Genomic DNA, 12,391 nt, shown 5'->3' with positions numbered 1-12,391 from the left:
TTCTCGTAGCTTGTAAATTGAAATGGCTAGAAAAACAGTATCTTACTGGGTCTTTGAGTATAGAAGCACTGGTTAGGAAAGGGTATTCTGAAAATTGCAGTAAGAGTTTTGGAAAGAATTAGTTGAGTATCCTAAAAATTCATCATTTTAAGCTGAAGGAAGCCCATATGTTTGTTGCATTGGCTGATGACTCAACACTTCATACAGAAGCCAGGCATTATGGCACATGCCTGGAACCCAGCTCTTGGGAGGCTGGGGCAGGAGGATTGCAAGTTTGAGTGCTACCTGGGCAACTCAGTTTGACTGCATCTCAAAAACAATGGTCTGGGGTCAGGCATATAGCTCAGTGGCCTAAGTGCCTGCTTGGCAAGCGCAAGATCCTGAATTTGTCTGATAAAAAAGGGGGGGGGGCAGCCATCTAACTTAGTGGTAGAGCACTTCTCTAGTTTGTACAAAGCTGTAGGTTCCCCAGCATGGCAGAAGGAAGAGAATTTTAAAAAAGGCTGGGGATTATAGTTTAATGTGAAGGTCCTAAATTCAATCCCCAGTATCACACACACATACAAAAGATGTTTCTTTGCAAAACCTATGTGCCATATCTACAACTTTAGTTTTTAAAATTTATTTGGTCTAGTCTTGGTACGCAGCTGTTTCAGCGTCCCCAGCACTGGGAAGTCTGATTTTAACCACTACTGTAGTCACAATCTCTCCAATACCTAGGAATGATTTCATTCCTATTCCTGGATTCCTTTGAGATAGTATCCTGACACAGTATCACAAATGTGTATTGTACATCCTCTTTGCTGCCTCCTCTCTGCTAAATGTGGCCAGAGTGATTGTGCACTGCTAAAAGAAATCCTAGATCTTTTGGGAATACTGTTCTTAAATGGAGTTTTGACCAAGTTCACCTCAAAACTGTCCTCTGGGTTGTTTTCTTTTCCTTTTTTCATTTTATGCATTTGGTACAGAGTCTCACTACGCAGCTCAGACTTATAGTGATCCTGTTTTCTGCCTCCCCAGTGCTGGGATTACAGGCATGTGCCACCACAGCATGTGGGCCTGGGGATCGAACCCTGGTCCCTGTGCTTACCAAAGCAGGTGCTTAGTTCACTGATCTATCTCGCTGGCCCTCATTTTTCTGAGCTTATAGTTACAGTAGTAGTAACACACTCATTTCTTGAACTAGTTTCTTACATTTTAAGAAGGAATGTAAGTGATGTCATTTTACAGTGTGGTCAACACTGCCACAGTCCCAAATTACAACTGTTGTTAGGGGAATAAGATTGCTAATGTAGAACTTGATGAAAAATTTAAAAGTACCTCTTTAGGTTGATTAAGTTTTAAACTACTTCAATTTTTTCTTTGGAAAATCTGCCTTTACATGTGAAATTAATATACCATATATATACTTTAGAGGCTATGTGTTTTATCAAATTAGGCTCTCTGCATAAACTTCATGTCAGCACTGACCAGTGTATCTTGCTGATGAACACTTAGCAAACTCTGACACTGATCTTCAATTTAACATGTCTGTTAATCAGATAATACAAGCACTGGGCTGGGGAGATAGCTCAACAGCATTCATTGCCTACCTGGCAAGTGCAAGGTCCTGAGTTTGATCCTCAGTACTTAGAAAAAAAAAAAAAAAAAAAAAACACCCAAAAAACAACCCCCGAACAGATAATACAAGCACTAGTTTGCTTCCTGGATTTATAGTTTTAAGTTATATAAAGAAGTAACATTTGTCTTCATGCTCATCTGTAATTCAATTTTAGTGGACAACAATTAGATCATTTTTTTTTGAGGGGGTGGCTGGCTCAGTCCACCCTGGGGGCAGGGCTAGTGTGACGTGGTGCCTGGGACTGAGCCACGGTCCCTGCCCTTGCCTAAGCAGCGCTTTGGACTGCTGAGGTATCTTGCTAACTCTGGAGTAGATGATTTTTTGTTTTGGCAGAACAAGGGACTGAACACAGGCTCTTGCGCTTGCCAGGCAAGCACTTATTCTACTGAGCCATCTCCCTGGCCCCTAAAGATTGCAAGTTTATTTTTTTGTTTGTTTTTTGCAGTACTGGGGATTGAACTCAGGACCTTGTGCTTGCCGGACAAGTGCTTATTCTACTGAGCCATCTCTCCAGCCTAGATGATTTTTTTAATAGCCACAGAAACTAACTTGCCTTTTACTTATTCCTTTATTTTACTGAATGTAACTGGAGAAAGGGAAAAAGTATCCTCTGTACGTGCTGTAATGACAGATTTTTCTTTATTTCAGCTAAATTAACTGTGTTCATCTAACTCATTTTCCCCATCATTCTTTGGGGGTTTGCTCATTAGCTCAGCTGTTTAAAGCACCTGCTTGGGCAGACTCAGTCAGGCACAGGGGATCCCCAGCTCCATAAGCCACACCAGACCCACACCCTTAAGGCAGCCTGAGCTAGCCAAAAACAAACAAACAAACAAACAAACAAACAAACCAAAAAAAACCCCCTTATGCAGTGTTTTCAAACCTTTCAGTCAGTTCTGAACGTACCACCCTCCTGCAGCTTAATGGCTGTAAAGAGTTATTTCCCTTACAGAAATATGGATTCAATCACTGAGACAAAAACCTAAACTTTACACCAAATCCTTTCACCTAAAATTTTATATTCAGATGAAGCAAGAATATTAATACAAACAAGATTTTTTTTTCCTGACTTTTATAATTATGTTAGTTTGGGCAACTATTACAAAAAGTTTACACAAATATACAACAGAACTAGAAAAACCAAATAAAGGAAAACAATTCCAAAAACCAAAAAACGTCTTTCTTTTTTTTTTTTTGCAGACCTGGGGATTAAACTCAGGCCCTTGCACTTGCCAGGCAAGCATTTATCTTCTTTATTAAGGTGACAATTTTTACTTCTGATTGGTAGGCAGCACAATTAACTGAATGAACAGTGGACATGCGTGAACTGAGGCACTCGAGATCACCCAGTCTATTTAATTCATAATAAAATCCCTCCTTGCAATTTCACTATTTGTGAGCTGTCATATTAGAACACTGGTCTTAGTGTGTTTGACAGAAGTTTTACATTGAAGTTTGGTCATTCAGATTACATATTTGTAAAAAAATGTATGCCATCTCAGGCAAGTAATTTCTTTTGGGGGATGGTGGTAGTACCAGGAATTAAGCTTAGGACCTCACACTTGTCAGGCAGACTGTGCTGCTGAGCTGTAACCCCGGCCCTTAATTTCTTAAAAGCTAGTAATAAATTAAAAAAAAAAAAACAAAAACCAGTGTATAGAATATGGTTTCTTAAAAATGGGAAAATATATTTTAGCTTTGTATTTGTGAAACACGTGAATGACCTGGAAGATTGTTTCTACTCAGGGTCATTTTGGCTTCATTTGTATCCTAACCACACAAAAACTTAAATATGGTTCAGTGCAAGTAAAAACATGATTAAGAATAGTAAGGCAGAGCCAGGGACACAGTTCAGTGGCAGAAAGGCCTGCCTGGCAAGTGCAAAGTCCTGAGTTCGATCGCCAGTACCAAAAAAAGAAAAAAGAATGGTAAAGCATAACATGGGCATGGTGGTACACATTTGTAGTTCTAGCTTTTCAGGAAGCTGAGGCAGGTTTGATTAAATTTAGGATTTTCAGACCAGCTTGGGTGACACCGCAAGATCTTGCCTTAAATAGGTTAGGGATTTAGCTCAGTGCTAAGTGCCTCCCTAGCAAAGTATGAGGCCCCAGAGTTTGATCTGCTACACTAAAGGGAAAAAAAGAATAGTAAAGGATGCCTTCCATAATGTACATGAATTCTTAACACTAACCATGTGAAAATTTACTGAATTACTAAATAGGGTGATCTCAGTCAGAACCTTGGCTTCATATGAAATGTTTCCATTAAAATTTTAAGTTTTCTTTAAAATAAGAAAAACTTGAAAAGCTTCCAAACCAGCTAAGTTAGAAACTGCTAATTTTCTGAATGAAAGCAGCACTCTTTTTTATTTTCATATCACTGAATTGAAAGAACAGGAACAAAACTACAGTTGGTGCACAGAACCATCGCGCCACCTATACGGACACCTGAGAATAAATTCTTCCCTCTTTACCATCTTCTGCAGCTACCTGCTTCAGCTTTGTCATCCACTGACATTTCCACCCTGTCGGATACTGCATCCTCTGATGCTGACTGGACATGGCCTTCTGATTGTCCTCCAGTGTAAGTGGGGGTGCTATACTTTAAAAGGATAGATTTAAACTGGATCAGAGGTGCATCTGTACGAATACCCATTGGGTCAAAATGAGTTCGGCTTACTCGAAAGCCTGCTTGAGAAAGATAGCACAAAAACTTTTTTAACCTGCAATAAGATGAGAAAAAAAATTAGATTACTATATTTGTATTTCATTCATAATGATCTTAAAATGTGGTACATAAACTTGGCCGGCCATTCATGGCTGTCTTACTTTGGCATGTTCATTCCTTTAATGCTGTGTCTGTGGATGTTGTAATAGAAGGGAGGATGTTCAGTAATGACCTCAGTCTTTTGCTTCTTGACTAAATTTGTAATTATTTCATTATTTTTTCTCTTTCCTGAAACATACACACATAGTAGACTTAAAAATTATAATTAAGTGCTTTTATAACTATAGTTCCAAGTCTAAATACTCTGATATACCATTTCAACCTACTTGCCCAGCTTCTTAAAATGAGGTAATTTATTTTAGGTATTTTCATTGCTCCTTATATAATTTTAACATTTGTTTTCTGAGTCAGAACATCATTCTGAGGCCCAGAATACTAAAGTAATTTTGGGTAATAAGAGCAAAGTAGGAGGCACAGCAGTAGATGACTTCAAGCTATACTACAAACCAATAGTGATTAAAAATAGCATGGTACTGGAACAAACTGACATATGTATGGATCAGTGGAACAAAACTGAAGATACAGAATCTTCAGACATATTCAACTACTTGATCTTTGACAAAGGGACCAAATGCCTATGCTGGAGAAAGATAGTTTATTCAACAAGTGTTGGAAGAACTGGTTATCTGTAGGAGAATAAAATTGGAACCTTATCTCTCATTATATACTAAATTAAAATCAAAATGGATCAAAAGTCTAAATGTTACACTAAACTTTCTGGAAGACATGTACAGGAAAGGATTTTCTAAGCAGAACTTCAGTTTCTAAGAAATACTAGCAGGAATCAACAAATGGGAACATTTCAGACTAAAAAGTTTCTGTATAGCAAAAGAATCACAGTCAAGAGACAACTCTACAGAACAGAAAAAATGTTTGCCAGTTACTCCTCAGATGAGACTAATTTCTAGAATATACAAAGAACTAAAAAAAAAAAAAAAAAATTAAACCACCTAAAATTAAAGATTCAGTCAACAAATGGGCAAGAGAAATGAACCAACAGAGGTAGAAATACAAATGCTCCACAAATCTACGAGGGGGGCCTGCCCATTAGCTTAGGTGTTTAAGTGCCTGCTTAAGCGAATATATGAAAAAAGCCTACCATCTCTGACCATTAGAGAAACGCAAATTAAGACAATGCTAATTCCATCTTATTCCATGGAGATTCAGTGTGGAGAGTCCTCAAATCTAAAACTAGAAATTCCATCTGACCCAGCTATTTCTCTTTCCATGCATCTTCCCACAAGAGTTAGACATCATATTACAGTGATGCATATGTTCCAATGTTTATAGCAGTACAACTCAGAACAGCTATGTTTACAAGCAGCTTACATGTCTATCAGCAGACTGAATGGATACAGAAAATGTGTTCTTTCACAGTGGAATACTAAACTGAATCACCTGTGGGCAAAGAGATGCACCTTGAGATCATAATTTTAAGTGAGATAAATCAGACACAAGAATAAATGTTGCAGTTTCTCTTAAAAGAGAAACTCAAAAGTATAAATAACAGATAATATGAAATAGGGAGATAGCTCCTCTGTAAATAGGAAGGGGAACTCGAGACAGGATTTATAAAGATGTGTTCTATATGCACTTTCACCATAATGTAATCATTATGTACAGCAAGCATACAAATAAACATAAAAAATAGAAGAGTCTGTACATATTAGTTTTACTTCCCTTGATTTATATGCAAGAAACATTAAAGAGATTTAAATCATTTTATTTATTTTCATTTTTTGCAGTACTGGAGATTGAACTCAAGATCCTAGGCTTGCCAGGCAGGTGCTTATTCTACTGAGTTATCTCCCCGGCTGGATTTAAAGTATTTTAAAGGCATATTTATGTTTTACCTTATTATAAAAAAGACAAGACAATTCTGAAATTGATGGACCTGGCCAAGGAACATAATTAATAGCACAGAGTAATTTTCTTAAACCTAATGTGCCTTATGGTATACACATGCCTCTTTGTCATCCTTCAATAGGAGTATATAATTTTAGGTGATTTACACGTTAGCAAATCAGCTGAAGATACCAATAAACATGACTAGAAAATGCATAATTACACCATATATTAAGAGGAATTTATATTCTTTGAAGATCGACTATTGAGCAACTAATATAAACTTATAGCTTGTTATTATAGACCTCTGCTCTTCCAGTCTTAAGTCTACATTTTTCTTTTTATCTGTATTTGAAACATATTTGACATCAGCAGGTGTGTGTGTTACTAGGGATTCCACCCAGGGCCTTCGTATTGAGCTACATCCCCAATTCTTTGTATTCCTTTATTCTGAGACAAGGTCTCATTAAGCTTTCAGGCAGAAACTCAATTTGCAGTTCTCCTGCCCAGCCTCTCAAGTGCTGGGATTACAGGTTTTTTGACTCTTCTGAGGCTAGGTAACATTAGGCAGTCAACTTGGCTTTGGGATTGTGATTTTCCTGCCTATGTTTAGCTTAGTATCTACACTGATTTTTTAAAAAGCATAATGAACTCTAGATAGTAAAGCACTAACAGGCTGGAGAGAGAGCTCAGTAGAATAAGTGCCTGCCTGGCAAACGCAGGGTCCGGAGTTCAATCCCTGGTACCACACACAAAAGAACAAAAACAAAAGCAAACAAAAAACCCCCACATCTTTTGCTGGGAGATGGCACAGTAGAATCTGGGAGATGGCACAGTAGAATAAGTGCTTGCCTGGCAAGCGCAAGGGTTCAACCCCCAGTTCAGCAAAAAAAGAGTAAAGCAATAACATTTTAACTCTAACTTTTTGGTTTGAATCGGGAATATCTAATGCAAATATAAAGTATGCATGTATCCCGAAATCCATAAAAGGCTATACAGTGGGGTGTACTGGTTAATCAGATGAATTGCTGTAAATCATATACTGATGTGTAATTTTAAAAGAATAAACAAAATTTAATCTTTTTAAAAAATTGGTCCTGCTATGTAGTTTGGCTGGCTTTGAACTTGGCTGATATAGCCTAGGCTGCCTGACCCAGCCATCTTCCTGCTTTGCCGCCTAAGTGCTTGGTGTATGCACCACTATAGCTAGCTCAACAAATGTTAATGCTATAATTTTGTCATATTAGTTGATCTTTTTTTAGTTTATATAGTTCTTTACGACCTTATAGTTCTCTTGAAAATGTTGAACTGTGTACTGTGTGAATACTGTTAAGTTTTACTGTAATTTGGTTATCAGTGTAGCATGTTGAGAATGTGTTGTTTTTCATTTCTGTGTTTGGTACAGGGTCTCTCTATGCAGCTCGGACTCATTGATTTTCCCGTTTTCAGCCTCCCCAGTGCCGGGATTGTGCAACTAGCAAATGTATTTTAGAAGGCTACTAAGGCAATCTCTTCTCTTACTGCTTTTCTCTTTATGTCTTTTGTGGTCATACACACATATATATATACACACATACAAATACATACATACATACATACCTTGGGCAGTGTAATCTGCTGTGATATCATCTGGAGTTTTAACAGATATACCATTTTCTTCTAAAAAAAAAAAAAACCAACCAGGAACAATTTTATAGATGACATTAAGCAATAATTTAAAGTTCAAATATGTTCATGAAATTCTACATAAACTGCATTTTCATACAAGAACATGTAAGAGATTCTGTGGCCAAGAGAGGATATAAGAATTATGTATTTTAATAATAATAGCAGCTTCTCATTATTTATGAGAGAAATAGGATGTTTAGTAGACCCATTCATAGCCAACCAAGACTACAAAAGCCTATTGATACTGAGGAGAAAAAAAATGTGGCTTCACTGAACAATGTATAAATCCATTTTCTTGGTCTCAGTGGACATTAGCAATGGTCATACCATGCCTAGAATTATTTCAGGTTTGTCCTTTTAGAAAATAGGCATATAGTATAAAATAATAGGTATACAGTATTAAAGTTGTTTTTATCTACTAAAATTAAAAGGGGAGATTATTCTAATAAAATGACATTGATTTCAGGCCCCTGAGTATAAATCTGAAGAAAACTATATAATTATAAAATTGTAGCAACCAAATTATGATTAGACTTATTAGAGGATTTAAAGCACATACTGCTTTTGATTATAATATCAAAGATAAAAATGATACAATATTTTGGTAACCAGTTTGTAAGCTAGCTAGTATTCAATTAGTCACCTTGCTTGTTGAGGTTTGAAGGTGCATGAACTGAAAACTGACTCTGAGGAGTACACTCTGATTCAAAGATTAATGTTTTTATTAAGGTCTGAATGTCATCCAATCCATGGTGAACAGATTCAAATAACATTCTTTTGAGAAATCCAGTATTAAAAAGGGAACTTGACCTGAAAAAAGAAAATAATATATAGAGAATTGATCTGAGAAATATTTATATTAAAAGTCTCCATAATTTAACTTCAATTAAAATATGTAATTAATTACAGGATAGTCATTAGAATTCAAAAATAATTTCGTATGTTTACTCATTTTCTCCTTTTGTCACAAGTCAGTTCTTTAAACAGTCACGGAAATTTCATTTAAGTTAAATCAGTTAAGAATTTACTGAGCTCTTATAGGTAGTACAGTACTAAGAAATGTGAGGATGGTGGGGGTGGGGATGTGTAGAGGATATACTTGAATATAAAATACAGCATTAACCCTATAAATTTTAAGTCTAGACGGGAATATAATGTAATGCAGAGATCTTCACAATGCACACTCTAGCTAGTAACAGAAAATCATTTTTTCCCCCAAATAGGGTCTCTCTCTATAATAAAATCCACACTGGTCTTAAACTTGCTATGTAGCCCAGGCTGGCACCGAATTGAGGATCATCCTCCCTCAAGCGCCTGAGTACTTGGACTGCAAGTACACTGAATCATGCCTGGCTTAGAGTAGGGGAGATCACATTAAAGAATTACACATGATGGAGGTAGTATGGTTCAACAATGGCCAGGAAGCCAGTATGATAAGCTTCCCATTTGGGAATCCCATGTATAACTGACAACATATGAAATTTCAAGTTACATATTCTGGTTTTACCACTTACTAGCTATGTGATCTTGAGAAATTACTGCTTCTGTACATGAGCAAATGCAACAGAAATTACTGCTTGTATTCATCATGAAACTGAAAATAAAAGTTCTCACAAACTTGTTATGGGAATTAAATGAGATAGTAGGTATACAATGATTAGTACAAAGAATATACTTAAAAGATACTTCTAACTATTAGGGTTATCAAATATATATAAAATTATACATATATAATTTTAAAGTATTGAATGATCATGTCAAGTGTGGTGGTACATTAACCCCAGCACTCCAGGGGGTTGAGGCAGGAGGACAGTAAGTTCAAACCCCTAGCCTTAGTAATTTAGTGAGATCCTTTCTCAGAAAAGGCTGGGAATATAAATCAGTATAAAGAACCTACACTATGAAATTCTGGACCCAATTATTCTATTAACTACTAGTGTTTTCTTTTTGTGAACCCAGGGCCTTTGCACTGAGCTATATACCCACCCTTTTTTACTTACTTACAGTATTTTGAGACAGGGTCTCTGGTAAGTCATTTAACTTCCTAGGCTAGGCCTGAACTTGCTATCTTTTGGCCTTCACCTACAGGCTGGTAACTAATTTTTTGGGTCAGTTTTAAAAACACTGCCCTTAGGATGGATGTGCAGCTACATTCTTTTGATTTGGTGAATGGAGGGATTTGTTCTGGTGGTGTTTGTGGATGAGGTGTCGTGTCTGCATCTTGTGCAATGGATGACCACTGGGAAGACGGTATGCAGTGTGTTAAGTATTGAAACTGTCCTACTAGTTTGATTTGGAACTGTCTCATTGCTGTTTCTCAATAAAATCATGGAAAAATAAAACAAAACAAAAAACACTGCCCTGGGCCGGCCAAATAGCTCAGCGGACTAAAAGCACCTGTAAGCAGGTGCAGGGGCTGGAGGTTTGATACCTGGGCTGGCCATGCCAGCCCGCCCTCTGGGGAGGCTGAGACAAAGTGCCTGTAATCCCAGCATTTGGGAGGCTGTAAACAGGAGAATCACTATGAGTCCGATCTAGTAGTGAGACCCTGAACACTCTGTAGGCTGTTCCCTAAAATACAGGAAAACAAAAAAACCCCATAAAATAAAAAACACTGCCCTAATTTCCTCACCAGTAACATGAGGGTACTGGATCTTCCTTCTGGATTCAGTAATGTTACTCTTAATTTCCCTAGTTCTTAGATCAGTGTTCGCTATATTGACGATACAGGTGAGTCTTGGAAGATAAGCTATATTATTCTTTACTATTTATAAAGGATGAAAATAAAACAGTGGGCATCAGTACAAACATTATTTTCTATTTGAATAAATTTTTAAGGTTTATTAGATGCTAAGCCTGAATCTAAATGAGAAAATAATTTACAATGATTTGTATTATAACACTGTAGCAATCTTAAATTTTTTAAAATTTTTATTTTTAGCAATCTTACAGATTTTTTTTTTCTGTATTTAGGGCAGGATCTACAGGGTGTACAGGGGTCTCACTACTAGATAGGAAGTTGAGGCAGGAGGACCATTGTCAGTTTGAGACCAGTCTGGGTTGCAAAGGGAGCTCAAGGTCAACCTGAACTGCATATCAAGACTGTGTCTCAAAAAGACAAATTAAAAAAAAAAAGGTTTGGGATGTTGTTTAGTTTGAAGGTCCCTATTCCATCCCTAATATTGAAAAATAACATTTTGAAAAGGGTTCAGTGTATTTTGGTGGTGGAGTGCCCCATGTTGATTCCTGACTACTGCAAGAACAATAAGAACAGCAGCAACAGCAGCAACAGCAGCAACAGCAGCAAAACATACTAACTTGTTACCGATGATGGAAAAGCACCTATACGTTAAATATTTCCAGTTGTATCCCATCTAAGCAGCCTTTACCCCTTCACTGAAAAGTAATTCCCACACTTATCTTAGCCAGAAGGCAGAGAAGGGATTGAAAAAAAGGGTGAAAAAAGGTAATTCCTCTAAGATCTTTTATATTAATTGGTTCTTCCACAGAAATCACCACTATCATTTTATAATCATGACTTCGTTCTACAACTATCAATTTTAAGTCTCTTTTTCACCATTCAGAAATGAGTCATCTAGGTTGTAGCTATGACAGGCTTCTCTTACCCCAAAACTTCGCTTTGTCACAAACTAACGAGAACAACACAATAGTGGAAGCTCAGAATCATAGCAAGAGAGGGGTCATAATAGTATGTCTAGATGTAAAATGGAATCTAAGTTTGCTTGGCTTTTACCACACAGTCAGAAATTGACAATAAATAAATCATTATCTCCATCAATTCTGAATATGTCATTATGCTTAGGCACATACCACAGAGGTCCAAGTTCTATTGCTGTCTTTCCAGGCATGCTTCCATGACAGTTACATGGCAACTGTCTATATGGGTTTTCTGTTAAAAAACAGAGAAATCAAAGGAGAAATGACTAATACAATAATTTTAATTGTTATTGCAGCTACTATTTACTGAGGATCTATTATGTGCTGGGTAATATGCTAAATTTAAAATTTTAATCCTTACAACTATCCGAAATTGGTTGTTAAAATATCAATCATGCAGATTAGAAGATTAAAACTTAAAAACTATTCAGGTTAAAAAGCTGTCCAGGTCAAATGGCTTATTAGAGGCCTAATTGAAACTAGTTTTTAGTTACTGCATTATGTAAATGATATGACAAGAACTTGTATATTTTAAAATTAGAATGGGTATAATTTATGTGCAATAAAATTTATATATTTAATATGAAAAGATAAATGGATTCTGACACATCTATAACCCCATGTAACTAGCATCTCAATCAAAATACAAACGTTTCTTAAGTGAACTTTTCTGTAACAGGAAAAATGTTACTCTATCTCTATTTTAATAGACTTGACTCCTATTCAGTCCTAAAATGTATGTTAGAACCACTCAACTCATTTTATTTTTTACTTTATTTTATTTTATTTTAT

The 12,391-nt window shown here is 36.4% G+C and overlaps 1 protein-coding gene across 1 annotated transcript in view; it reads right to left on the bottom strand.

Moving 5' to 3' along the window:
• Positions 1-3,540: 3,540 nt before the first annotated feature.
• Trmt1l (tRNA methyltransferase 1 like) overlaps positions 3,541-12,391 on the bottom strand; it is a 63,910-nt gene continuing 55,059 nt past the window's right edge. The window contains exons 12-16 of the mRNA XM_023708480.1: positions 11,753-11,831; positions 8,565-8,731; positions 7,853-7,912; positions 4,450-4,576; positions 3,541-4,343 (exon numbers count right to left, since the gene is read on the bottom strand). Of these exons, the coding sequence (XP_023564248.1) occupies positions 4,091-4,343; positions 4,450-4,576; positions 7,853-7,912; positions 8,565-8,731; positions 11,753-11,831 (686 nt within the window). The 3' untranslated portion in view covers positions 3,541-4,090. The remainder of the gene's footprint in view (positions 4,344-4,449; positions 4,577-7,852; positions 7,913-8,564; positions 8,732-11,752; positions 11,832-12,391) is intronic.

The sequence above is a fragment of the Octodon degus genome, unplaced genomic scaffold (assembly GCF_000260255.1).
Source record: "Octodon degus isolate 3935 unplaced genomic scaffold, OctDeg1.0 scaffold00374, whole genome shotgun sequence".
In the NCBI taxonomy this organism is placed as follows: Eukaryota; Metazoa; Chordata; class Mammalia; order Rodentia; family Octodontidae; genus Octodon; species Octodon degus.
The sequence above is the reverse complement of the archived record's forward strand: the minus strand, read 5'-3'. Positions and strand labels throughout refer to the sequence as shown.